The 25,663-nt window shown below is 42.9% G+C and overlaps 1 protein-coding gene across 2 annotated transcripts in view; it reads right to left on the bottom strand.

The window, feature by feature from the left end:
* The window catches only part of SLC1A7 (solute carrier family 1 member 7), a 632,908-nt gene that overhangs the window by 469,956 nt on the left and 137,289 nt on the right, over positions 1-25,663 (bottom strand). Inside the window, exons 1-2 of one of the 2 annotated variants that reach the window (XM_085600159.1) lie at positions 19,857-20,829; positions 273-352 (exon numbers count right to left, since the gene is read on the bottom strand). In XM_085600159.1, the coding sequence (XP_085456285.1) occupies positions 273-352; positions 19,857-19,889 (113 nt within the window). In that variant the 5' untranslated portion in view covers positions 19,890-20,829. Of the gene's footprint in view, positions 1-272; positions 353-19,856; positions 20,830-25,663 lie in introns of those variants that run through there. The other variant, XM_085600158.1, reaches the window with a different exon arrangement.

Raw genomic sequence — 25,663 nt, 5'->3', positions numbered from 1 at the left:
CTTCAGCACCTCTCTGTTCTAAATGAAACCCAGAAAGTACACTAAATTCAGAATAATATTGAGAAATGTAATAAAACAGTTTCACATTTCGCTCAAACCGTGCGTCTTCAAAGTTCTTCCAAAACAATCCATTACAAAAATAAACAATGCAAAAACAATGAATTTGCAAATGCTGTTGATTCAATACTGTAGGTGAATGCCTTCGCTCAGGACATTATGTCTTTGTAATGTAAACGCTAAATCCTGAAAACACTCTCCCCAAACCCGCTTACCTGGAGACGACCAACGGCAGAATCAACATTTTCAGCATCCGCATCAAGAGTTCTCCAGGAAACTGGAAGTAATTAATTTCCTAAAAAACATAAATGGAGGCACTGGTTTGATAGGAGCTGTCTCCAGGTGTGGTGGAGTTTCAAACACATGACAATTAATCAACATTGCATTCTGCTTCCATAATCCACATATACCATGAATGCACATCACCTGCTTGTGCAATCAAAGACTCTGTGACACTACTAAAACATATCTCTGGAAAACTCCTGGTGCCTTTTTGATACCTCCAACTCTAATCTCCAACTCTACTTTGCATCATCCTCACCCTCAACCCTTTCCAGTCTGGTGCTTACAAAGCCATTGTCACCGTTACCAATGGCCTTCTCCGTTTGAAGCACTCCATCTTGGATCAATCATGCCTTCCACCCTTTCGACCAAAAGCGCCTTCTCCACCCCATTGCAGTCATCACCTGAATGTCCGATCAACCGTCTCCTGCTTTGAGTTCAATCAGCACAAAAGATACATGAGGCATGGCAAGGTCCTTTTGTGCTTTTCTCTTCAAGTCCCACAGGCAACAGTTCTTCCCCTCTAAACCCACCTGCTCAGTCCTCCTTAGCTTTTTCGGCATATCATTTGGAAATTGTACTGTAAAATGCACCATTAGGACCTATATGTGAAATAAATTCTTCAAAGGGGCAAACCTTCCAAACCCATCTAGAGAACAAGCATTGGCAATGCCAACAAGTCTGGCTTAAATAGAAGGTTGTATGGTACTGTGAAGCGTTACATATAGATGGCATGGGAATGGATTTGAATTTGTGTGGAAGCAAAGAACTGTAGTATAATATTGGTGTAAGTTAAAAGGTCAGGTGACAGTGGCACTGTAAAGCCAGACCTAAAAATCATATAGATTAATGATTACCCTCCTCCCATCTGTTTGCTGCCAGAGAAAAACACCATAAACTATCTTGTTATCTAAGACACTTTACTAGCATTATAATGCCATGTGTGTGCCCCTGAACGTTTAACCCCAGGCTGCTGGATGAATAAACAAACTGATCACAGTTGTGTGGAGGACAAGCATTTTTTGTAGAAGCAGACATCATTTCTGGTCAATGAAACATGTACACCTGACTCCCAACCTGTGGACAAAGACCTCTCCTGATGATTCTCACATAATTGGTGAATACTGTGCTGTCAAGACAGACCATAAAAATGGGCTTGCTTGCTTTGCTTGCTCATAGCCATTCCAGATGTGGTTGAAAATGGGGGTTGTTTATTTTTTCTATCCACTGCCCTGCATCAGAGGACCCTTTCCTTAGAATGATTTCCAACAGTACCTAAAGACAATTCCAACTTCCCCTCTTTTCAAAGACTATTCAGAGCGTTTTTTTCACTAAAACATTTGAGAAAGTTCCCCTCTCCGTTCCATGCTGTCTCCTCCACGTCTCCAGATTCTTCGAGTGTTGTGCTCTAGATTATGCCTTATATGCGTCCCACCTAATATATTAAATATTATAGAAAGGTATTTGCTGGTGGAAGAAAACGATGAAAAGGTCAATCCATTGCACCAAGTGCCTTTCCTACTGCAATATGCCAATCTTCCTTCAATGCCATGCTTCTCCGAAGCTATCCTCAGGTAGCCACCATTTGCACCCATGACCTTTACTGACTTCATTCCCTTTATGCCAAGCACTATAGATGAATGCAGTTGGCAGACTGCACTCCTCATCTGGCATTGCAGGACCAAAATAATGGCAAAGCACATTTGTAATCCAGAGAGGAGTACTTACTGCAAATATTCATCTAGAACATTGTGGAGTGTAATTCTGAACTTGTCCACCAGATTTTTCAGTAACGCTTTTGTATGCAGCAGTACTGGGAAGCCTCTGTAATAAAGCAGTGTGACCCTCTGGATATCCCAGCAAAAACACCCTTGAGAAGACGACAGACGTTGGATTGTTCACCCACTAATAGGGAACGTGAGCTGGGTTTAGACCGTCGTGAGACAGGTTAGTTTTACCCTACTGATGATGTGTTGTTGCAATAGTAATCCTGCCCTTCCGACAACTGGACAACGTCAAACATTCATGCTTCTGTACAAGTAGATACTATATTGTATGTCGGCCTTGAGAGGAAATGCTTCATAAATGTGAATTTAATTAATGTTTACAGCACTGATATTGAAGCAAATGGAGATTTGCATTCATCCAGGTGCCCCAGTTCTACTTCTCAAGTGACTAAGAGATAATGTTAGTCTGACACAGCAATTAACAATTCTAATAGTTTCTCACTTTGGTGTCCCCAAGCATGTCTGCATTCGTATAGCATTAATATAGAACATGAAGAAGAACGGACTATATATCCAATGACACAGCAAAACACTTGCTATAGAAAATGTGTGTGCCCATTACTGAGAAATCACTGATTACAGTTGCTGAGAAGACAGGTCCCTTTGGATATTTCATCTGAATATACTAAAGGATTTGACAAACAGTGCAGTCTGGAACATGAAGGTACATCACAGACTAGAGAGTGACTAACCTACTAATTGCTACATTTCAAGCTTCCATGATTATTCCAGACATGCAAGAGGGATTTGACCTAAGCCCAGAAATGGGCCAACGTCATGAAAAGGTGATTGGGTACTCGCCATTAGATAGCCCATTTATTGTCACTATGTAAACGTATACATGTTTCAGATCCCAAGCCCTCCAAAATCCCCTTGGGCTTGTACGATACCTTGAATGACCAAACATGCCATTCCTGATGAATCACTTAGTTTAGCCACAGAATTTCAAACTACCAATACATAGTTTAACAGCAAGTGAAGAAAATAATGAAAAATTGCTTCCATGTCGAAAATTACCGAACACAACCTAAACACTGACACTAAGTACACGCATAGGAGAAGTAGGTCTTTGTACTGGGACATCACACAGATGTAAGTGCTTTAGCTTCTGCTAATTTCATGGTGCATAAAGTGCTATTTAATGATTGAAATTGAAAACTGAGGCTGTTGAACACATCGATACATTTGGATAACATGAAGCAAATTAGGCTAAACAATGAAGACAGAGAATGGTTAAGATTTTAAATGATAAAGGTTTAATTAATTTAAAAAGTTTACAGAAGGTGAAATCCTCTAGTTAGTATCAATCAATAATCAATATATGGAAGCATCAATTAATATGAAGTTCAAATCAGTTCAAAGTTATAAAAGAAGAGGACGAACTAGCATAGAGACGCCTCAAATTAAAGGTTTAGAAAGTCAGTTCTCCCATAGAGTACCCTAAATCTCCTTCTCTGCTCTTAACTGCGTTGGAAAAAAGACAAAGGCCTGAATAGTATCTTGGCTGACATTATAAACTATGGGAACTTGTAATACGGCGAACAGGATACTTGACACGTTTATGATGGAGTATCCCTTCCGTCAAGATCGTAACCGAGCCCTAAATTATTTTGTCCTATACTCTATTGTGCGCTAGCTCAAATCACACAATTGTAACATTTGCTACAACTACACACAGTTTCAATATAACAATCCATTTAGGTTAGAGTGAAATGATACAATTGCGGGCTCATTCGCTTCTCAGGATCTGCCACAATACAGCTTTTCTCAGTATTCTTCAAACTTACATTATTCACAACAAAATAAGAAAAGGGACCAGCCTGAACTCTGCAGGCGTCTCTCGTGTTCCATGCTCATCATAACATTACACAATGACTACAATTAAAATAAAACATTTCTTCTCCTGAGAAAGTAAGAAACAAGACTCCATGTCCAACAGCATTTGAAATTCTGGTGGCCTATAAATAAAAGTTCACGCACAGTATGAAGCAAGATGGTAACCAACGTTATCCATTCTAAAATGCAGGTCTATATCAATTATGGCCAATCTAAACGTGAATAAAACATAGTTAATAACATTTGTTTGTTTACGTGTTACTGTCATTTTCAATGCAGAACATTTAATAAGAAAGACCCCTAAACAGACATGTACTAAAATGAGCTGTGTGTCTACTAAGATTTGAAATCGAGATTTGTGCATTTTCAGCACAGAGAGGACATAGGGTAGGGCCATGGATCTCAAGCAATAGGAAGTTTTAGGAGTTTGTGCCTGAAATGTGACGTAAAAGGCACACAAATGTCATTCGTGTCGAACGTTCCTACTGGATGAGAAGGTGAATACTGGAATATCTAACAGTGGGGAGTTTCAAGTGCCGTCATTCGTGGATAAATGGTTAATGAATAATTTAGAATGGTGCAGAGGTAAAATCTGGAAAATACTGTAATTGGTGCAATTTTCGAAGAGTAGACTTTTCTTTGGGATGAAATGTGTCTTCACATGAACAGATGTCAGTAATTGTTTGGCAGAGTGTGCTGTGTTCAGAGGTGTGATCAGCAGGCCGGATCTTACAATGGTTCAGCCCATGCGCGCATTTACTATGGACGGCAGCTGTAACAGGAGCGGGTACTGTCGAGGTGCTGTTTCTGGAAAACTGCCACCTATTCAACAGTATGAGCAGGTAATGTCTCTCTGTATGGGTACAAAAAATGAAGGTCACCCACACTGACATAGCACCTGGTTAAGCCTGGTGAATCTGTCCCACTCACCGGAAGAGCCTGGGGACAGAAAGTGGTTTACCAAATTTGGGCATACAGGGTGTGCGTGGCTATGGAATTTGTTGCCAAAGTTGGCAGGTTCAAAGTTAAGATCATTTAGCAATTAACTGAAAGAGTGGTATGGTTCTTAGGGCAAAAAAGTCATTAGGGGTTGTCAGGTCTACATCGGGACTAGTCCAAGAAGGAACCGGTAACAATCGTTCTGAAATTTCTGATTGTGATAGCCTCATGCTTACCAGTGACCCACAGCTTTTCCATAAACAAAATGTTCTGCGCTCTCTAAATAACATCAGTACCCTCGCACCTGGAAGGTGATGGGCACTTATAGAAACTGACAGCTTATGAACACCCGTGCCTCCCTCAGCATCCCCAGATCCACAGACACAGCAGATGCAGGCCCTGTATGTGCATACCAATGATGATTCCTGTGAGATGGCTGCACATCCATGCCCATCTAGGAGCAGTTGTTTAGGGTTTAGGGATTGTCAGACTCCATTCGGGGGGCACATGGCAGGATGGGACTATTGGGCTACATGAGTGGGGGTTGGGGTTGTTTGCCTCTGCTATCCTGTGGTCTATCCTACTATTTTAGCAAAGAAAGTAGAGTTTGGGGAGAGGAGTTGGCCTGTCAGATGAAACAGGGCTAATCAAACGCGCGACTTCGCAGTGCAGCAAGTAAAACCACAATGGGAGACAAGATAGCCCCTCAGAACACAGGTTGATGCCAACATTGCTCCCACCTTGTGGCTGCTTCTTCTGTGTGTCCCACACACCAGGGACACGGCTGAGCTTCTTCTGGACAGTTATTCCTCCCACTGGGCCAGGCTATCCCTGTCCCTCTCTGAGCAGGCAGTCAGGCCTGTAGGTGCTAGGTAGAACCACAACTCCAAGTTGCAGACTTCAGGTGATATCCGGTTTATTTCTGGGAGAACGGCCATCAGACAGACACCAGTTCTGGTTTCACAGCATCTGTTAGTTTTCTGCAGAGCACTCCATTCCTTGCAGAGGAAGAACTTGGAATTGCAACATGGCAGGGTGATCCTGGCCTCACTTTTACACTCATTTTCAAGACAGGGGATGTGGATCCACTCTGTCTAAGCTCATGGAACTGGTTTTGATGGTTCCCTTTCAAATGTCATCTTATGGCTGCATTCTAGACACAGCCTTTGTGCAAGGTGATGGCTCTTGCAGCATTTAGTGATGTTGCTAGGTCAAAGTAGGAGCACCCAAACCATGGGCACACTGAAGTGTGAAGACTGCACCTGGATGTCATCAGCTTTCCTGGGGTAGCAATCAGGGATAGGCAAATGGTCTGATCCTACTTAGGAACTTCCCCAACTTAAGAAACAAAAACTGCTGACCCACCTTTTCTCCACCACCATCCACCAAATCTAATTGGTAATCCCCTGCTTAAAGGTCCTTATAGAATTTCAAAGTTTAGCTCTGTCTTTATAGCTCTCTCTCTATCATTCCTAACTTCACTATCTAGCTCCCCATTCCTTGTCATTAAAAATGCAAGCAAAACATTTCCACTGTGTAAGCAAAGCTGCATCCATTCTTCATTGCGTACCATGCTAAGTCAGGACACATCTAGAATGGATCCCACTGGCTCCTGCAACCATATACACATTGCCCATAGTGTCATTCTCATTTGATGCCACACATATGCACTGTAAACAAGCACTCAGGACACAAACACATGATGTCAACACAAGGGCCGTTGTGCTACACGCAAGCGGAACATTTAACCAAGTATGGCCATTATACACTGAAATTAGTTCACACATCACATCAACACTGGAGAATTACTGGACGATGTAATGAGTTCCCTTCAGGATAGGTCTACTCAGATTCTGATTATCAGATAAAAGTGTATATAGCTTTTGTTTTTAACTAACTGTGATGGAGGTGTGTGAGATTTTAGAACAACGGATTACATATATTTTTGATAAAACTGAATAAAAGTGAAACTTTATTGAAATAATGTTGTTGTGTGTAGATTTAAGATTCTATATATAGGTTTCCCGATTTATACCCTTATATAGGTACAATTGATATTGCCCTTATTTAGGCATAGAATATCCAGCCCTTATTTAGGCACTGTCCATGCTAACCAAATACAGGCATGGTCTCCTACATCCGTCCATCCACGTCACAACGAGTTCTTGGAAAACCAGACTCATAAGCCTTCAGGAATTTCCCTTTCTTGACTATTGATTTCTCCAAGGACTCATTTAGTATGCATGAACATCTATTCCTTAGGGATTCATTCATGACTTTCCGATGCCCGACTTTTACGTCAATATAGGCATTCCTAAACACCTTCAAGGTATAAATATACCTGCACTTGCCCTGGCAAACCACGGTTCCGGTACGATCCAGCTCGACTGCCTACTTGCGGTTCACCACGGCAAGTTCGGAAGGAAATCGAGTTCCAGCCTGACGCACTGACCAGACGCTGGCATCCTCCTCGCAGAGAATCCAGCTCCAGTGTTTCTGTCCCCCTTGCGGGGTGTTAGATATCGAGTCCCGGAAAGAGATTCCAACCTCGCACATTATAAAGGTATGGAGCAGACTAGAATTTAGAGAAACTTTTGGCAACTCTTGACAAAACTAAAACTATAGCTATAGCTAGCTATACTTTAGAAAACAGCACTTACTTCCTACCTTGTACTACACTTAGGTTAGGTACACTGGGGTCGAACTATTTTGAAGTATCAGATGAGTATTCACATTTTAGCCTGTGTTATTTATGTATGTATTTTAATTAATATATGTCATAGCTACAAACCATGCTATTGCAGTGTTATTTTATCTTACTGCTAACTCTGTACATATTGTACTTCGCAGCCTGTCTTTCGATTGTAGCAGTTCATATCTCTTGCATGAGAAATAAGACTGTTCAATAAACCCTTTTTATTGAAATGCCCGTCTCTCTATTTCTGTGCAACTCTGTAGAAATGAAGCATGCACGAGTGAAACTGTTATCTATTGTTTCCACGGTTCTGAGATTGTTCCGACTCTAATGGAAACAAAGTTGTCATGTTTATGCAGTTGTCAGAAACTAATCCCTTCTTGTATATTCGAGAAGTTTCTAGTGAGCTCTGAGTTAGCTGGCACACACAAGTAATTAAGTTTAATGTACTCGATAGAGACATACTGACCTCAGTCCTATGTCAGATTTATAGTGTATATTATTCCAATGCGCAGAGCCTATCAGGGATATCGGAACTACACTACATGGCCCAACGTTTGGTAAGGCACTAATTTAACGCTAGATACTGAAGTAACTCAGTCGTGCTTTTCTCAGAGACCCATACTCATAATACTCCATAAGACGTCTGGAGTGGGTAGGGATAATATCCGCCATAGCTGAGTAGGACAAAAGTCCTATGTATTAGCTGTTTGGTTTGTTCAACGTTGAAGGATACAGTGTTCCAAAATATTGTGCACCTTATCTTTGTTCCCTTGAAACTTGCTCTGAAAACTTTCATTAAACAATGACCGAAAACGGCACAAACACCGATGCTGGTGGAGCTGCGGCTGACCAAGTCACAGCAGCTTTTAATCGTACCAGTTTTAAAGAAACCGTTGAGGATGCGATAATCATCCATCCAAATTTAAGAAGAGCTATCACTCTAAAACGTATAGAACATGGCCTAACACCAAGAGGTGGTAGAGCAGTTTTTGTGATAGAGGCACATGAATCTCACCAGACAGAGGTATTCTATTCATGGATTGTATTCCCAGAATCAAATCCAGTAACACACTTGTTTCACTTCTACAAAGAAGATGATCCACCTGAGGAATATATTCCTTTCGAGGATATTGAAATTCCACTCACATACCAGGAGCATGAGCTCTGGTTTAAAGGCGCCCTAAAATATTACAATCACATTACCAGGCTCTGTCCACTAGGTAGACCAGGAGCAACATGGCCGATTTTAGCCGGTTACACACCTCATCCTGACATTGAAGAAATGTCAGATGTAGAACTACTTGCTCAACTCAAGGAGTTAATCAACATCTACAGACAATTAGTTCAATATGTCATGCGGACTTTCACAGTCCAACCACCATCAACCAGTCACAATCCAGCCCCTCATCAGGGGAATACACTAAAAATCACTCCACAGACTTTACATGCAGTCATGGGTAAAATGCCCACATAACGTGTACAAATTCCATTCTGGATAGCTAAAAAATCACTCAAAACGAAACAGTATTTCCTAATACCAGCCCTTATGAGAAACACAGAATTCTAACTATCTGTTTACCAATGGGGATCACACCACATCTGGAAGACTGCACCACTTGGGGCACAGTTTTTGCTGCAATCTACACAAAAACACATGGTATTCCGTCCATGGCGGTAATACCTGATGTCTTGAAAAAAATTCAAGATGAATACGGGGCAGAGCCTGCTCTGAATTTAGGTATGAAGTTACTGAAAAATTTCGACCAGGTCTCAACAATAATATTATCTAATATTAGAGGAGAAGCAGCATCAGTGGCAATCCGCCAGAAATTAAGGGAATTTGATGTAACAGAACAACCACAAGAACTAATGAGAATAATTTAAAAATCTTATGAAGAATTAGGCAGAGACAGTTTGGGGGGGAAACCAGTTAAACCACAACTGTCTGAAAGTCCTGATAAGGTCTTTCTAAAAAACACTCCTACCTCTTCTAAAAGGAAGTGAGAAAATAGCAAACAGCATTCCAAAAAGAAGCGTTCTCAATCCCGAGGAGGTCTGCTCAAAAGGAGCCCTCTGAAAGGAGGTACAACCTCAGGAATAGGGATAATTTGAAGAAAACCTGACAGATATCAAGATACTGATACACGTTCCTCTCGTACCTTTCAGATTTCATCACAGACATCCGAAAGAAGAGGACGGTCAGAGAACAAAGAAGAGCGCGTGAAGTCCAAAGACGATCAACACGATCAGAAAAACAAACAAAAACCTCAATTCTCCAAGAAGAAGGTAGCAGGTCTGAAGATCAGACATGCCGAGGATTCTGAGAACGCAACTCAAGAACGGAGAAGGGGCTCAGACAATGTTGGACAGTGCAGTAGAAGTTACAGTAGCTCACCAGAACATGAAGGGGCTTCTGGAGACAGTGGACATGAATGAGGACATTCAAGTTGAAACTGCAGATACCAGGGTTAGTTCTTCTCATAGGTTATATGAAATAACACTCCGGATGGAGGGAGACATACCAAGAAAAGTGAAAGCACTCTTTTGGGAACATCTTTCAAGGGGTTATGATATACTTCTAGCAGAACGAGACTGGCCACCAGAATTTGTCAGGGAGTGCCCACAAGGCGAAGACATCATTATGCCAGCCTTCTCCAACGATGTTCCAATACATTTAAAATATACTTATGCAAGGAAATGGGCAGTGGCCCAAGCCCCAGCATTATACAAGAATCATGTAGGATGCGATGAGTACTCACCTCACCACAAAATCCAGTTAAAAAATCAACCAACAGCACAAAGGCAGTACCCAGTTAAGCAAGAAGCTAAAAAACAAGTCAGGGAGATCTCAGATCAACTTGAATACCAGCGGGTGATTGAAACATGCACCTCATCAATGAACAATCCTTTGTTTCCAGTTTCCAAACCAGACAATACATATCGTCTAGTTTTGGATTACAGACACCTAAACTCATGTTGTAAAACATTTGCAGTGCAAAACGCACACAGTACAGCATTAATGAATTACCTTGAGCGTAAAAAGTAAAAAACCACATTAGACAGTTCAAATGGTTTCTTTTGTTAAAATATTGCACCTGAAAGTAGATATTTGACCGCTTTCTCAATAATGGGGACCCAGTGTCAATTTTGTCGACTCCCAGAGGGGTTCAAGAACAGCCCGGGGTTATTCTCAGCAAGAGTAACAGAGTTACTACAAATTTATAATGACGAGGCATTGTCATATGTCGATAATATCCATCTGACAGACGATGACCTGGACAGACACTTGAACAGGGTGAACATCATTATATTGGGGTTCGCCTCTGAGGATTACAAATTAAACTTTAAAAAGTCTAGAATTGTCCATCTCAACGTCCTTTTCCTAGGATATGAACTTTCAAGTGAAGGCAAAAGCCTGGTAGCTAACTTTTTAGAATGGTGTGCGCTGATCCAACCTCCAAAAACGCTGAAGAGCTTACAGTCAATTCTAGGTTTCCTAAATTTTGGAAGAACATACATTCTGAACTATGCAGAGAGGGTTAAACCTCTCTACAAATTAATCTAACCTGATTTCAAAGCCACAACTTGGACACAAGGACACACAGAAATTCTGCGTTCACTTCAAACAGACATGTTAGCAACTAAACACTTGCGAACATGCGTAAACGTACGCAACTTAGTGATCCGAATCATTCCGGGTCAATGCGGATTCACCTACTTAACTTTTAACGAAGGTGAAAAAGTACCAATTGCATACAAATCACACTTGTATACAGGAGCAGAAATGAAATTCACTTCTACAGAAAAGATTCTGACAGCAGTTCAAACTGCTGTAGCAAAAGAAAGAGCCCTAGCACAGGGGAAACGCATTATGGGCGTGACTCCTGTACCAGCCTTAGAGGCAGTTACTTAAGCTAGCATTTTGAATGCAAAAGCTTTACATCCGAGATGGATACAATGGGTTAATTCTCTTGCTGCAACTGATGTTGAATATGTTTATGATCCTTATCTAAAAACACAAGCATTCCTGCAATATGAACACGAATGTCCTCTGCCTACTGAAATTCTCCCCCTTGATCAGTACGAATTTATAATTTATACTGACGGATCTGCACAACCCGCTACGGAGAGTAAACAAGCTTACAGTGCAGCTTGCGCGATCGTTAAAGGTCGTATGCGCGATGGCAAATTCAGACCAATGGTCACAAAAACACAATCTCTAGGAGATTGTACAGCTCAGCGAGCTGAACTACAAGCATTCAAGATGGCACTTGAAAACACGGATCGCAAATTCCCCACACTCATAGTGTGCGATTCTTTTTACTGTGTTCAATCTTACAGTGAATATTTACAGAATTGGCTTCAAAATGGTTTCAAAGATGCAAAAGGTGGCACAATCAAGCATAAAATGCTTTGGGAGCAAGTAGTTCAGTTGAGAAACAGACTACAAAACACTCATGTGATACACACGTTGAGTCATCAACGTGATGGCGTTCACGTTGAAGGGAATTCATTGGCTGATGAAGCCGCGAAAGAGGCTGTGCAAACGGCTTCCGTAGCTGCAATCACTCGTTCAAAAACGAAAATAGACTTATCCGGTTTCACCATGGATTGAACTATGGATTGTTTTGGGAATATAATTCTTTGTACTTTGGTTAGCTCTGGTATTAACTCTGGGTGTGCTGATAAATGGAAGATATATTCAAATGGACACAGCAAGTAACTTACTTCTCCAGCCACACAAATCATCCCATCGTGAAGCAAGAGACTTGTCAGCAGTGAACATCACAGCCGTTCCTTTACATGATTGTATAGTTTGGACCAAACCGAATATGACATTTTTGGCCCGTCTGAGCTTTTGAAGATTCCACATTTATTTAAGATTTCATTAAGTGACTTTATTACTTCTAGTACCTTTTCTGATGATTGGGACTTCGAGACTGTTAATAACATGATGTCTGATCTAGAGATGTCTACTGTATTCACAAATCATGAATATTTAGAGGGTTCAATAGACTATGAACAAATGTATTGTTATAACCACTATGGTCATCATTTCTTGCATAAATCTGCAACACCTAGAAATGTATTTATGTATAACCAATGGGAACATTGTCCTCCACCCCCAAAGGGTAGTTCAAAAACTTTTGCAATGAAATTTCCATATTTTTCAGGCTACATTTTGTCTAATCCGGAAACGTCTTAATTTAAAAATATGAACAAGACAAGAATGAAAAATATGTTAACAAATACGAAACAGATTTATGCTGCAGCCTTTATTGCCCGACTGTCTAGACAAGGTTTCGACTTTTGGGAAGACAACATTGAGACAAAAACTGTCTGGGGTACAAAAGATTGGCAAGTACAGGGGGTAGACAATTTATTTAGAGCCTGTATCATCCCTGAGCAAATTATGTTTTTGAATGACACTGTCCAGCAAACGTCTTCGCTTGGATTAGCCAGGATCAAAGACATGAACACTCCGACCATACCTATACCTGCAAGCAATAGCACTATACGGGGGGAGGTAGACGTACATAATATTTTGCATCACAACACATCAGGTCCAGAATGGAAACAATGGTTGCTCTGGCCCACAGACACGAATACCTTTCAAGATCGATTCCTGAACAAAACACAGGATTTCACTATCAATAGGCCAGACCCACGCTATGTTCAAAGACAGCATCCAGTGGTAGTAACAACATACAGTGTAGGGAAACTATGCCTTGATTGGCTACAGAAAGCTACACTGAAGGATGTTAAACAACACTTATCTTTACTTCAAGAATGCGCAGACCTTAGGGAATTCTTGCTAGGACCAAGAAAACCGCGTCACAAACGTGTCATATATGCTGGTATCTACGCTGCTTATAATGAAGCATGGAAGGTTACCCAAGCAGAGACTGCAGAATGAATACGAGAAATTGATCGTATTCATTTAGAGAAAACTCTCTCTGTAGTAGACAATGGGTTAATGACTCTGTCATCCAGAAAATATTCATTGGACAGCATTGTGTCTTCTGTCATAGACATTATGGAACAAGACTTGGTCATGTTGCAACATGGTCAGTCTCAGCTACGTTCTATCATGATATTGGGCTGGACGCTACAAAACTTGTGTGCAGGCTATGTGCCTTGGCATTTAATCAATACTACGTCACTGTTTTCAGAATTCAATCTCACTGATAAACAGACTGGCACAAAGGGGAGCAGACTACACTATGCTGAGCATTGAAAAGCTGGAAAATTTACCATTCACGGTGGCAGAAATACCAGCTACTGAGTGGATCATACATGGTAAAATTACTCTGCCTGTTACAACTTTCCATTTTCAATATTGCCTAAAACATATACCAGTTGGCAAATATGAAAGGTTGGGTAAAGGATACATCAAGACATCCTGGGATTTACCTTACACACATAGATGTTGGAGTGGGGAACGTGAAGTGTTTCTTAGCGATGAAAACTGTGAACACACACTAAGCGGTTCTCTCCTTTGTCAGGGTATTAACTTACACGGGCCTGTGATGGTTCCACTACAAACTTATCCTCTCACCTGCAAGGTTCACCGGCTGCAGTGATTAATCCAATTTTTGGCCAACTTTCTAATGTGAGTTACATTATGTTGAATGATCACAGCTGCTGTGGCATGTTGCCAGTTATTCCATATCTAGTTACGGTTACATCCAGGGTCACTTGCTGTATGCAAGTCTTGTTTCCACAAATAGACACAGTTAGGGAGTCCCCTTTGTGGCCTTCACTGAACATCTCTTCTATACGAATTGATACTCTAAGCAGAATGAAAGCCATTCTTTTACAAAAAACAGTGCCACTGACCTCGGCTAGAGAAACCTATGATCTCCAAGTTGCAAGGACATCTGCGGAGATACATACCCTTTTGTGTACAAACTGCCCTGTACATTTCTCAGAAATGTTAGGTTGTATCTTAAACATGTCTGATACGAGCGGTATGATACATGTATTTAAGAACGTGTGTGCAGGACTGTTAGCACCTTTTCAAGCACTCCTCGGAATTTTTCCAAACTTCGTGCACTCTGTGTTTGGCGGACTGCCGCTCCTTTCAGCACTCGTTGCAGGGATCCTATTTCTGCTCCTACAGCTACGATATGGCAAGCCTCATCACCAGCGTCACTCCAGGCACCATAGAGAGAGCTCTATTGGAGATGAAGTGTCATGAGCGCATCGTCCAAATTTTGGGTTTACCTCGTCCACGAGAATTAAACACCACATGGTTTCTGTCATTCAGACCAGTCTGGCAAGATTGCATCTTACCTGTTCTACACTGCCTGCTCTGCGGTGAAGAATGCATGCTAGTCATCTGTCTAACACTCCCATCAGTCATGCCTACGGATATCGATACTCTGCTGGACCCAGTAACGGCCCATGCTCTGTGTTGTCCCCAGCGGCTACCAATCCTGATGACGGCATTCATTGAGATTTTACAGACGCAAATTGCTACTGCTGAGGTACGAGAGGAAACAACAGGCACGCAGGTAACATCCGATTCGAACATTGCTGATGCAACCAATGCTGAAGGCGATAGTTCACATCTATGTGCAGTTAATCTTCTAAACGAGGTATTCAAAATTTCACCTACAACGGTAGACAACTTTTTGTCTATAAGATTAGAAGATTTCATGTTTTCTCCAGATCCACACACTGACTTTTGAGTCAGGCACACAGTGTTTCAATGAGACTCTGAATTTGGCCTTCATTCTTTTCAGACAAGGGACTAACTTTGGAACTTTTTCCTATGATTAATTTTTTTTTCCAAATTAGTATTTTTTCATTTTTTGACACAGTAATCTGCTTATAGTAGACCTGTTCATAGAGAACAGAATTCTTTGAAAATCTTCCAGGTACATTATGCCACCGTGTCACATTAACAATTGATTTGATTTAACCTGATATGAAATGGTTACGGCCCTTTATTCTTCTGTGTTAACCAGCCATTTCATCATATGTATATATTTCTGGTTCATTCTTGTTGGCATTTTAAATGCACGCATACACTTAGAATGAAACATTGCTTTTTAATATGTACAGCACCTTATGCATAGCAATGGGTTTGTAATGCATTTTTAGGACATATGTTTTTAGATATGGAGCATGTTTTCGATTATCATGCGATATTCTTTTTTAGACATGTTTAGTATGTTTAGGATTTAGTAATGTCATTCATACAAAACTGGAGTGGATGTTGTGTGTAGATTTAGATTCCGTATATAGGTTTCCCGATTTATGCCCTTATATAGGTACAATTCATATTGCCCTTATTTAGGCATAGAAAATCCAGCCCTCATTTAGGCATTGTCCATGCTAACCAAATACGGGCATGGTCTCCTACATCCGTCCATCCACGACACGAGTTCTTGGAAAACCAGACTCTTAAGCCTTTCGGAATTTCCCTTGCTTGGATATTGATTTCTCCAAGAACTCATTTAGTATGCATGAACATCTATTCCTTAGGGATTCATTCATGACGTTTCGATGCCTGACTTTTACGTCAATACAGGCATTCCTAAACACCTTCAAGGTATAAATATACCTGCACTTGCCCTGGCAAACCATGGTTCCGGTACGATCCAGCTCGACTGCCTACTTGAGGTTCGCCACGGCAAGTTCAGAAGAAAATCGAGTTCCAGCCTGACGCACTGACCAGACGCTGTCATCCTCCTCGCAGAGAATCCAGCTCCAGTGTTTCTGACTCCCCTTGCGGGGTGTTAGATATCGAGTCCCGGAAAGAGGTTCCAACCGCGCACATTCTAAAGGTATGGAACAGACTAGAACTTAGAGAAACTTTTGGCAACTCTTGGCAAAACTAAAACTATAGCTATAGCTAGCTATACTTTAGAAAACAGCACTTACTTCTTACCTCGTACTACACTTAGGTTAGGTACACTGGGGTAGAACTATTTAGAAGCATCAGATGAGTATTCACATTTTAGCCTGTGTTATTTATGTATGTATTTTAATTAATGTATGTCATAGCTACAAACCATGCTATTGCAGTGTTATTTTATCTTACTTCTAACTCTGTACATATTGTACTTCGCAGCCTGTCTTACGATTGTAGCAGTTCATATCTCTTGCATGAGAAATAAGACTGTTCAATAAACCCTTTTTATTGAAATGCCCGTCTCTATTTCTGTGCAACTCTGTAGAAACGAAGCATTCACGATTGACTGAGTGAAACTGTTATCTATTGTTTCCACGGTTCTGAGATTGTTCAGACTCTAAGGGAAACAAAGCTGTCATGTTTATGCGGTAGTCAGAAACTAATTCTTTCTTGTATATTCGAGAAGTTTCTAGTGACCTCTGAGTTAGCTGGCACACACAAGTGATTAAGTTTAAAGTACTCGATAGAGACATACTGACCTCAGTCCTATGTCAGATCTATAGTGTATATTATTCCAATACGCAGAGCCTATCAGGGATATAGGAACTACACTACAATGTATGTGTTAAGTGCTGAGGGTTAAGAACTGAAATAAGTAAGGTCATTATATGACTGGGATAGTTATCAAACAACATGCAAGAGAGCAATGAGTTTGCTTCCCGCGTGGTGTTGTATGAGTAGTGGCGGTTAGTATGCAGTGGGATTTCAGGGATTCAGCAGTAGATTGCCCCAGTTTCTAGCCCCTTGAATTGAACAGTCTGTATAAGGTAGCCAGCAGGGCATGTTGAGGATGTGCCTCTAAATGGATGGTTCTCTTGTGTGCATCACACTTGGAGGTGTAGATGCACTGAGCAGCGTGAGCCTCAATGTATGATGAATTAGGTTTGGTTGGGTTGGGTTAGGTTGGCAAGTTTTAGGTTCTTTATATGAAATTCATACACTATGAGGGTTGTAATTCATGAAATAGTCAAGGCGTTGGACTTAGTAAACGGCCTTTGTAGAAGTTTCCTGAAGCAATTCTTCACCTGCATTGTAGAAGACAGACTTTGCAAATGCAGAAACCTTCGTTGTTCCAGAAGTTGTGAACAGGATTCTCTCATTTTACTGACTGCTTATGATTTTACAAAGTACAAAACTTTGCAGTTTGCTCAGCAGTTGAACAATTTTGTGGTATGATCATAAGCACTCATGAATCCCGAGGTCAAACAACCCTATAAGTATCAGGGGCCATTGATGTTTACACTTTACATCCATACATGAGCTTGTGGCTTTCTTAAAGCAGGTAGTTGACATTTCATGGCACAGGTCATAGTGCTCTGGGTTAGTTCATGACTGAAACGGGAAAGGATGTATGTACCTAAGACAGATGTGCATGGAAGTGGAAGCAGTGCTTATTTCCTATAGGAGTGCACTGCACAGATTCCACAAAATTGAATTTTAAAATATGGTCACAACTCTGTCCAAGGCGCTCCTCGCCCGTGCCCTTTTAAATCTGATGGCGCCCCCTGGAATAGTGAGATCCGCAGTACCTTGCGGATCGCCTGATCTTCGCCCACAGGCTCCACTCACAAGGAAGTCATTGTCAACAATCATCAGCTTGTCACTCATAGCCTAACGTAATCATCTATATGGCCTATTGACAGAGGCATTTTTAGCATACATAAAGAAGTACTCCTGCACTTTTACGGACTCTTACATACCTTTGTGAATTGGTGCAGAAATTCAAAAATTTGAATACAATGGAAATGTTCAGAGAATATTCATATACAAATACTGAAAACAGAAATGACTGTACCCTCTGGACGTTTACTAATAGAGATTAGAACATTTTGCGGCCCATTCGCTAAGGCATGTAAGAATATATAAAACAGTGCTCCTTTGATACTATTTCCCCTGTACTGGTAAATTAATTTGTGAATCAGCCCCACGATGTTTCTGGGTCAAGCTTCTCAAACAGTGCTGCAACCCTCCTCGTCGAGGCCCTTGCTCAATTACAAAATATTGGGTATCTGATACAGACTGTACTTATGTGCTTTTTAGGTACTTCCCAATATGTCAGTCTCAGAGTGGGTTGCATACTCCCCAAAATGGCAATGTCTGGGTGGGGTGCAGACTCTCCAAAACGGTATCCTCAGAAAGGGTGGGAACTCAGAGCGGCAGTCAATGGCAAGGAGCGGGACAGCTTTTAAAATGGGGGTGAACCGAGGGAGGTGGTCATTGTGCGAAATTGAGGTGTTAGTTGAGGGGCATATCAGCCCTTCTCAAGCTACCGCCACAATCCTTGTCAGGGTGAACCACAAAAGTCACTAAATTAACCTGTGCCCTCTGGTAGACTGCCACAAAAGCAGTCAGGCAATGTGTTAAGGTATTTATTCAGCACACAAACAGTTATGAAGTGAGAACACAACACAAGATCCCGCACTAATTTAGAAAAATAGAGTAAAATGTTATAAATTAGTTGACCAAAAAATGATAAAAATCCTATCAGTTCAACTGGAGATAAGCAATTTTAAAGATGTATGGTAAGTTTAGTGCCTAAAAGCATAAAACACCACTCACTGCTATCTGGGGCCGTATTACAGTGAGTATCCCAGGAGCGCAATGGGCATTTGCGCCTGCTTTGTGCACCCCCGGAGCACTTTGGTACTACAGAAGGGGCCGCAGACGCTTGTGCGGCTCCTATGTAATACCGATAGTGCTGGCAAACATAAGGCGCCAGCGCTATCTGCAGGAGGACTCTCCTTCATTTGCATGTGGGTGTGCCGCATGCAAATGAGCGAATCCCTTTGTCTCTCCACCCACGTCGTATTACAGACGTGGGCGCGGAGGCAAAGAAGCTATCAGGAGGCGCACTCACAGTGCGCCACTTAAAAGGTGGCACACTGTGAGTGCGCCTCCATATGGCAGTCCTCTGGCAGGGGAAAGGCGGTTCCATGGACCCTGCCAGACATCCCTTTGCAGGCGGGTGCCGTCACTGACTGAACCCGCCTGCAAGGGGATCTTTAATTCCCTTCAAAAGTGCAGAAGGGTGCCGCCTGCATAGTGAAAACACTGAGCGGTTGTGAAGAGACTGCTCCGGTTTTCACCTGAATGCGCTGCCCCCAGGGCAGCACAAGTTTGCAGCTGCCCTGGGGGCAACGCATTCATGGTATTAGAGCGCATTTTCACTGTTTGCACCCGGCGGACCTTTTTAAAGGTACAACCGGCGCAAACAATTAAAATGCGCTTCTACCATAATACAGCCCCTGGTTGTTTGAGAGTCACAAGTTCAGGCCAACTGCAATGGAGCGCGGGCCGGCTACATGGACCAGGTTAGTTCCGCGGAAAAAGTTACCTTCTCAAGTCCAGCACAAAGAGTTCTGTTCATGGTGTAGGCCGCTGCAAGGAGCAGGGAGAGTGTTGCAGATGGTCGTTGCTGTAGCACGAAGAGCAGGCTGGCGTCGCGGATGGTCGTCACTGTAGTGTGAAGATCCTATCAGGCATTGCTGGAACAAATTTGGGTGTTCTTCACTACCAGGACCTGTAGACCTTAAAAGTACATGTTCAACTTTTTAAACACTAGACACCCTGCTCTAAGGGCTGTTTAGGCCCTACTTTAAGGGTGGCTTATATGTATTGAAAAGGAAGGTTTAGACCTGGCAAAAGGTTTATTTTTCCAGGTTGGATTAGCAGTTTAAAACAGCCCACAGAGGCTGCAGTGGCAAGACTGAGACTTGTTAAAAAAGGCTACTTAAGTGGGTGGCACAGAACGTTCTGCATGCCCAATAGTAGCATTTAAATACAGGCCCAGGGTACAGGTAGTACCACTTTACTAGGGACTCACAAGTAAATTAAATATGCAAATTGGCTTATAGGAGCGAGTACAAGCATTTTATCACTGGTTAGCAGTGGTAAAATGCATAGAGTCCTAAAAGTCAACAAAAACGGGTTCCGAAATAAGGGGGGTGAAGCCAAAATGTTTGGGGATCACCCTGCAGAGATAGCAGTTCAACAGTCATCTTCCACATAGAGGGGGGGATCCTTTGCAAAGGGTGTTGCCGCATTGAAAGATTGCTGTTACTTTCTTTGAAAGATAGTCAGCTCTTCCAAGGCTCCTGCAGTTCATACCTGGATTATAAATCTTACATGTTTGCAGTTCTCCTGTCTTCAGAGCCCTGTGGGGTTCTACAGAATACTTCTCAGTTCCCTCTTTGCTATTGTAAAAAATCGTCAGTCTGCGTGCTCCTGGAAGTTCCATCCGAAAGAGTCTGTGCATCCTACACCACGTTCTAGAGCACTGTTGTGGGTTTTATTAATGTGCTCCCTCTGCAGGCCCATTTATGTTCTCTGGATTTCCCTCCCTTTCCTCATCTCCCTCTGTGTCTTCGTCCTCTTGTTAGGAGGTGGTCTCCATGTGAGTGCCAAGACATTTGGGATGTTGGAGATTGGCAACACTGCTGAAGGCTTGTTTCCATCAGAGTCTGGCACATCCTCTGGTCATAACATGTGTTTTCAATCAGAGAAAGGCGCATTGCTTTCTCAATAGGGCTGTGAAATTAGATACTCAACAAGAGAAAACATATTTCACAATGAAACTGAAAGGACGAAAACCACCCATGTTGCTAATCTGAGGACACTGTCTCACCAGCAACGATTAATTCCGTAAACCACCACCCATCGCCACGTTATCAAATGTAAAGTCGTGAGCTCCAAACCCACATACTTTGGAAATAAGAATGACACAGACACATGGTATATGGTACTTAGAACTGACAATGAGCACGTGCACTTGGACTCTTTTATTGGCAGGGTCACCTGACTGGTGACACCTGTGTTGTGTAGTGATGATACCTATCTCCCTATGTACAATGCTAAGTTAGCACAACCGCGTTAGATGTTAGAAAGCCATCTTGCCGCTTCTGCTGCTTTTGCACGCGACACTGTTGTCACATGTTATTAATTAAGAAATGCTTACTCGACTTTGCTTCACATGAGAACTGTCTGTTGTTTAACATCCTTAACAGTGAGCAGTGACCTTGGTCTGTACACCGTGTAAAGAACGAGTCTGGGTCACTAGACGGTGCATGTTGTTGTGTTCAGGTTGATTGTACCACTATTTAGCCATAACATGCACGCAGCTGCAGATACCTGAAAGACGAGTGCTTTTTAATATTGCAGTGCGGCATGTTTTAGAGTCAGTCGGCAGAAGAGTGTTCCCAGGAGAGAGCCTAGCTGATCCTGTGATGTGATTCCACTAAGCTGACGGATTTTTTTAGCGCTGGGATACCTCCAGGTGACTACGCGCTCTATAAAAATTTTAATAATAATAATAATAATAATACGGTATGGGGTTCCCCATTCAAGCCTAGAGACCATCTAATAGTCTAATAATAATACTAGTAGTTTACTAGCGAAAGGAGGGTGGCTGCTTTCCACTGTCATTTTATTATGACTGCTCCTTTCATTTTCTATGGTATTGTAACAATGCTGATGGTTCTGATCTTAACCATTTGTCTGCTTATGTTAGCCAAAATACTGCATCTTAGGACGCGAGGTTTATAAATTAAACTCTTTAAACTTTAACTGTGTCTCTGTTTATTCTCTTGTGGACTGATATGAGAATAATAACGAAAAGGTATTTCTGATTCCCACCATTCCTGAGAATATTCTAAGTCGCTTGTTCTGGGTTGTCTATACATTGGGACCGCCGAGCTAGATCTCGGATAACGAATGGGACACTAAGCTAGTCGGATAAGGGGTTCTGGGTTCTGAGGGGAGTTTTTGGTACACCACAATTCTCGGAGGTCCTGGGTTCCTGCGCATAGTTCTGTGCATAAGCAGAATCCCTGCAACATGGCGCACCTAACGTTTGGTCTATTTGAGACGCCTTAGTAGTGCTTTAATTAGTCCACAACACCCTCACTCTGGTTTCCGGTTGACGGGAGTGACGGTTTAACCTACCTAGGTTTCGACTAATAGGTTCCTTCAAGCTTGATCATTAAAAAGGTTATTTTTCCTGAACCCCAGTGCTACACTTGATATCGTTGTTACGCTTTAGTGTGTCCTGATGGCGGTTGATATAGCCGCGCATAGTCGTACACCTCTGCGCCGTCATTTGACGGCGTATGGGGTGCCAGTTGAAGGGATGGCTGTTATTTTTGTGGTCAGTGCTGATGCGTCATACCCGTATGAGTTGTTTTACTCATAGGTGATCTTTCCGGCGGTGGATGACGATGATACGTTTCACACCTATACTGCCACTGCGATTCCTGCGGTCTATACCCCATATAGGACACAAGAAATTCCTATCTCTGCCTGGCAGCATACTATTTGGTTTAATGGCGCCCTTCCCCATGCGGTTACACCGGCGAGAATGGGCCCGTTGTCCATTGCAGGGGCCACATGGCCGGTGCTAGCCGGATTTATGCCTCATCCCCGCTATCTCACGGTGGCGGTAGCTGAGTTGCGTGTGCTCCACACTGCCCTTATTACAGTACATAGGGCTTTGGTGCAGTACGTGTCACGCACCGTGCAGGCAGGGGCACCTGCTGTTGCGGGACAACCTACGGACCATCACGCAGTGGTTATTAGTCCTGTTATGGTTAATTCAGTGGTCGGCAAGCGCCCCACCAGTAAGGATGAATTTCCTTATTGGCTTGCTGAGAAATTTGATCAACTGGAAGCAGTTTTTCCAAATACTGCTCCTGTGGAAAAACACAGGATACTCACCATTACTTTGCCTAAAGACCTGGTCCCGGACATTGCCGATTGTGACAACTGGGGGAAGGTCTTTGCGGCGACCTATTCGAAGTGCTATGGCACTCCGTCTATGGCTGTACTACCCTCCGTCATCAAAAAGGTTCAAGAGAACCATGGGGCGGAGGCGGCTATTGAATTGGGAATGAGGCTTGTCAACAGCTTCGATGTGCTTTGTTCCATGGTGATGGGCAACCTCAAAGGAGATGCCATGCAGTTCCAAGTTGGTAATATGCTGGAACTTGTGGATGTGAACGACAGGCCCAGGGAATTCGCAAAAATTATTGCGAAAGCCTACAGAATGGTGAGTCGTAGCGCCTGATGTAGTACAACAAACTAAGGTGAGTTCGTCTACTAAAGACGAAAAACCCAACTTTCCAAAGCAGAGTTGGAGAGCAAAGAAACAGGGGAAACAGCAACAGAAACAGGGTTCTCGTTCTGCCTCACCCGACCGGTCGTCCAGTGACCGCACGTATGATCTGCGCGATCGTTCTCGTATTAAGTCACCTGAGAGATTTCAGGTTTCTGAACAACGCTCTACTCGTTCTTCACAGGAAACATCGGCTTCACAATCCGGTGGCGGAGACTGTGGGAAAGGAAGAGGTGCTCAAGGTCGTGAGCAACCTCGCCAGACCGACGGTAAAGGCAAACAGGACGAGTCTGCACGTCAACGGCCCCCGTTTCAGAAAAAGAAAGTTGCTGCTCTAACGGCGAGGTATGCCTCAGATGGTACAGACACAACTTCTGAACCTGACATGGGCGCTAACGCTGCTAGACAGAGCGGCGGAAGTTACAGTAGTGCGGCAAGCACTGCGTCCATATCTGGAGGTGACAGCAACTGATACATTTGTAAGTGTTGAAACTGCTGATACCCGCGTGGCTCCCCTGAAAGACTGTTTGAAATTGTCCTTTTAATTGAGGGTGACATACAACGTAAAATTAGAGTGGTTTTTTGGGATAATCTGACCTCCACCTATGATATTCTTTTGGCAGAGGGTGATTGGCCCCTGGCTTTCGTTTTAGATGCTCCTCGAGGGGAGGACGTGATCCTCCCGTCCTTTGGGCACACAGTGCCGACGGAACATTCTACGAGGTTGGCCGGGGAGTGGGCGCAGGTGCTTGCGCCTGCGTTGTATCGTAATCAGGTCGGCTGGGATAAATTTTCTCCCAACCATGAGATTCCGTTGCGGTCCATGCCCCAGCCACAACCCCAATATCCCATGCGACGTGAGGCACGACCTCACGTCGCTTCCATCCTTGAACAATTGGAATATCAGGGAGTAATTGAAACATGTGTGTCACCTATGAATAATCCTTTATTCACGGTGACGAAGCCTGACGGATCGTACCGCCTAGTTTTGGATTACCGGCATTTAAACTCACACTGCCGGACATGCGCGGTGCAAAATACCCACGGTTCGGCTCTCGTCGATAGTCTCGTGAGAAAACGGTTTAAAACCACACTTGACATTTCCAATGGCTTTTATAGTCATAACCTGGCCCCTCTCAGTTATGAGTGGACAGCGTTCACCTCGGGTGGCATACAAAAACAGTTCAAAAGGCTCCCGATGGGCTATAAAAACAGCCCTGGGGTCTTTGCTGCTCGAGTGGTCTCTCTCTTAGAGATGGTAGACCCGGAGGGGTACTCGTATGTCGACGATATATATCTAACGGACGACGAGTTGCTTCCACACCTTGCTCACGTGGATAACATAATTACTATGTTTGCTGACTTCGGTTACAAGTTCAACTTTGCGAAGTCCCACATTGCCGAGTACACGGTGTTGTTCTTGGGGTACGAACTCAACAATGAAGGTCGAGGATTGGCTCCGCACTTCCTTGAGAAGTGCGCACGCCTCCGTGCTCCTACTACACTGAAAAAATTACAATCCCTGCTGGGCTTTCTGAATTTCGGTCGCACGTACATTCCTGACTATGCGCAGCGTATCAAGCCGCTTTATGCCTTGGTACAACCTACTTTTTCCAAATCATGCTGGCTGCCGGAGCATTCAGCTGCATTACAGTTATTGCAGGCTGACCTTCTTGCTTCAAAATACTTACAAACCCGTGATAACCACACTAACCTGGTCATTAGAATTGTGCCGGGTGCAGTGGGTTTCACATACTTAACGTTCAATGAGGGCGACACCGTACCCATTGCATACGAATCACACCTGTACACTTCAGCTGAGCTGCGATTTTCCGCTGTCGAAAAAGTACTGACAGCAGTTCAGATGGCAATCCTGAAAGAACGTGCGCTATCACAAGGGAAACGTATGCTGGTGGTGACACCATATCCTGCCCTCGAGGCAGTGACGAAAGCTAGTGTACCAAATTCTAAGGCTTTGCATCCAAGGTGGATACAATGGGCCACTTCCTTGACTTCACCGGACGTTACATATATCT

Source organism: Triturus cristatus, chromosome 4_2 (genome assembly GCF_964204655.1).
Source record: "Triturus cristatus chromosome 4_2, aTriCri1.1, whole genome shotgun sequence".
NCBI classification, from domain to species: Eukaryota; Metazoa; Chordata; class Amphibia; order Caudata; family Salamandridae; genus Triturus; species Triturus cristatus.
Note: the sequence above shows the minus strand (reverse complement) of the source record. Positions and strands in the feature narration are given on the sequence as shown.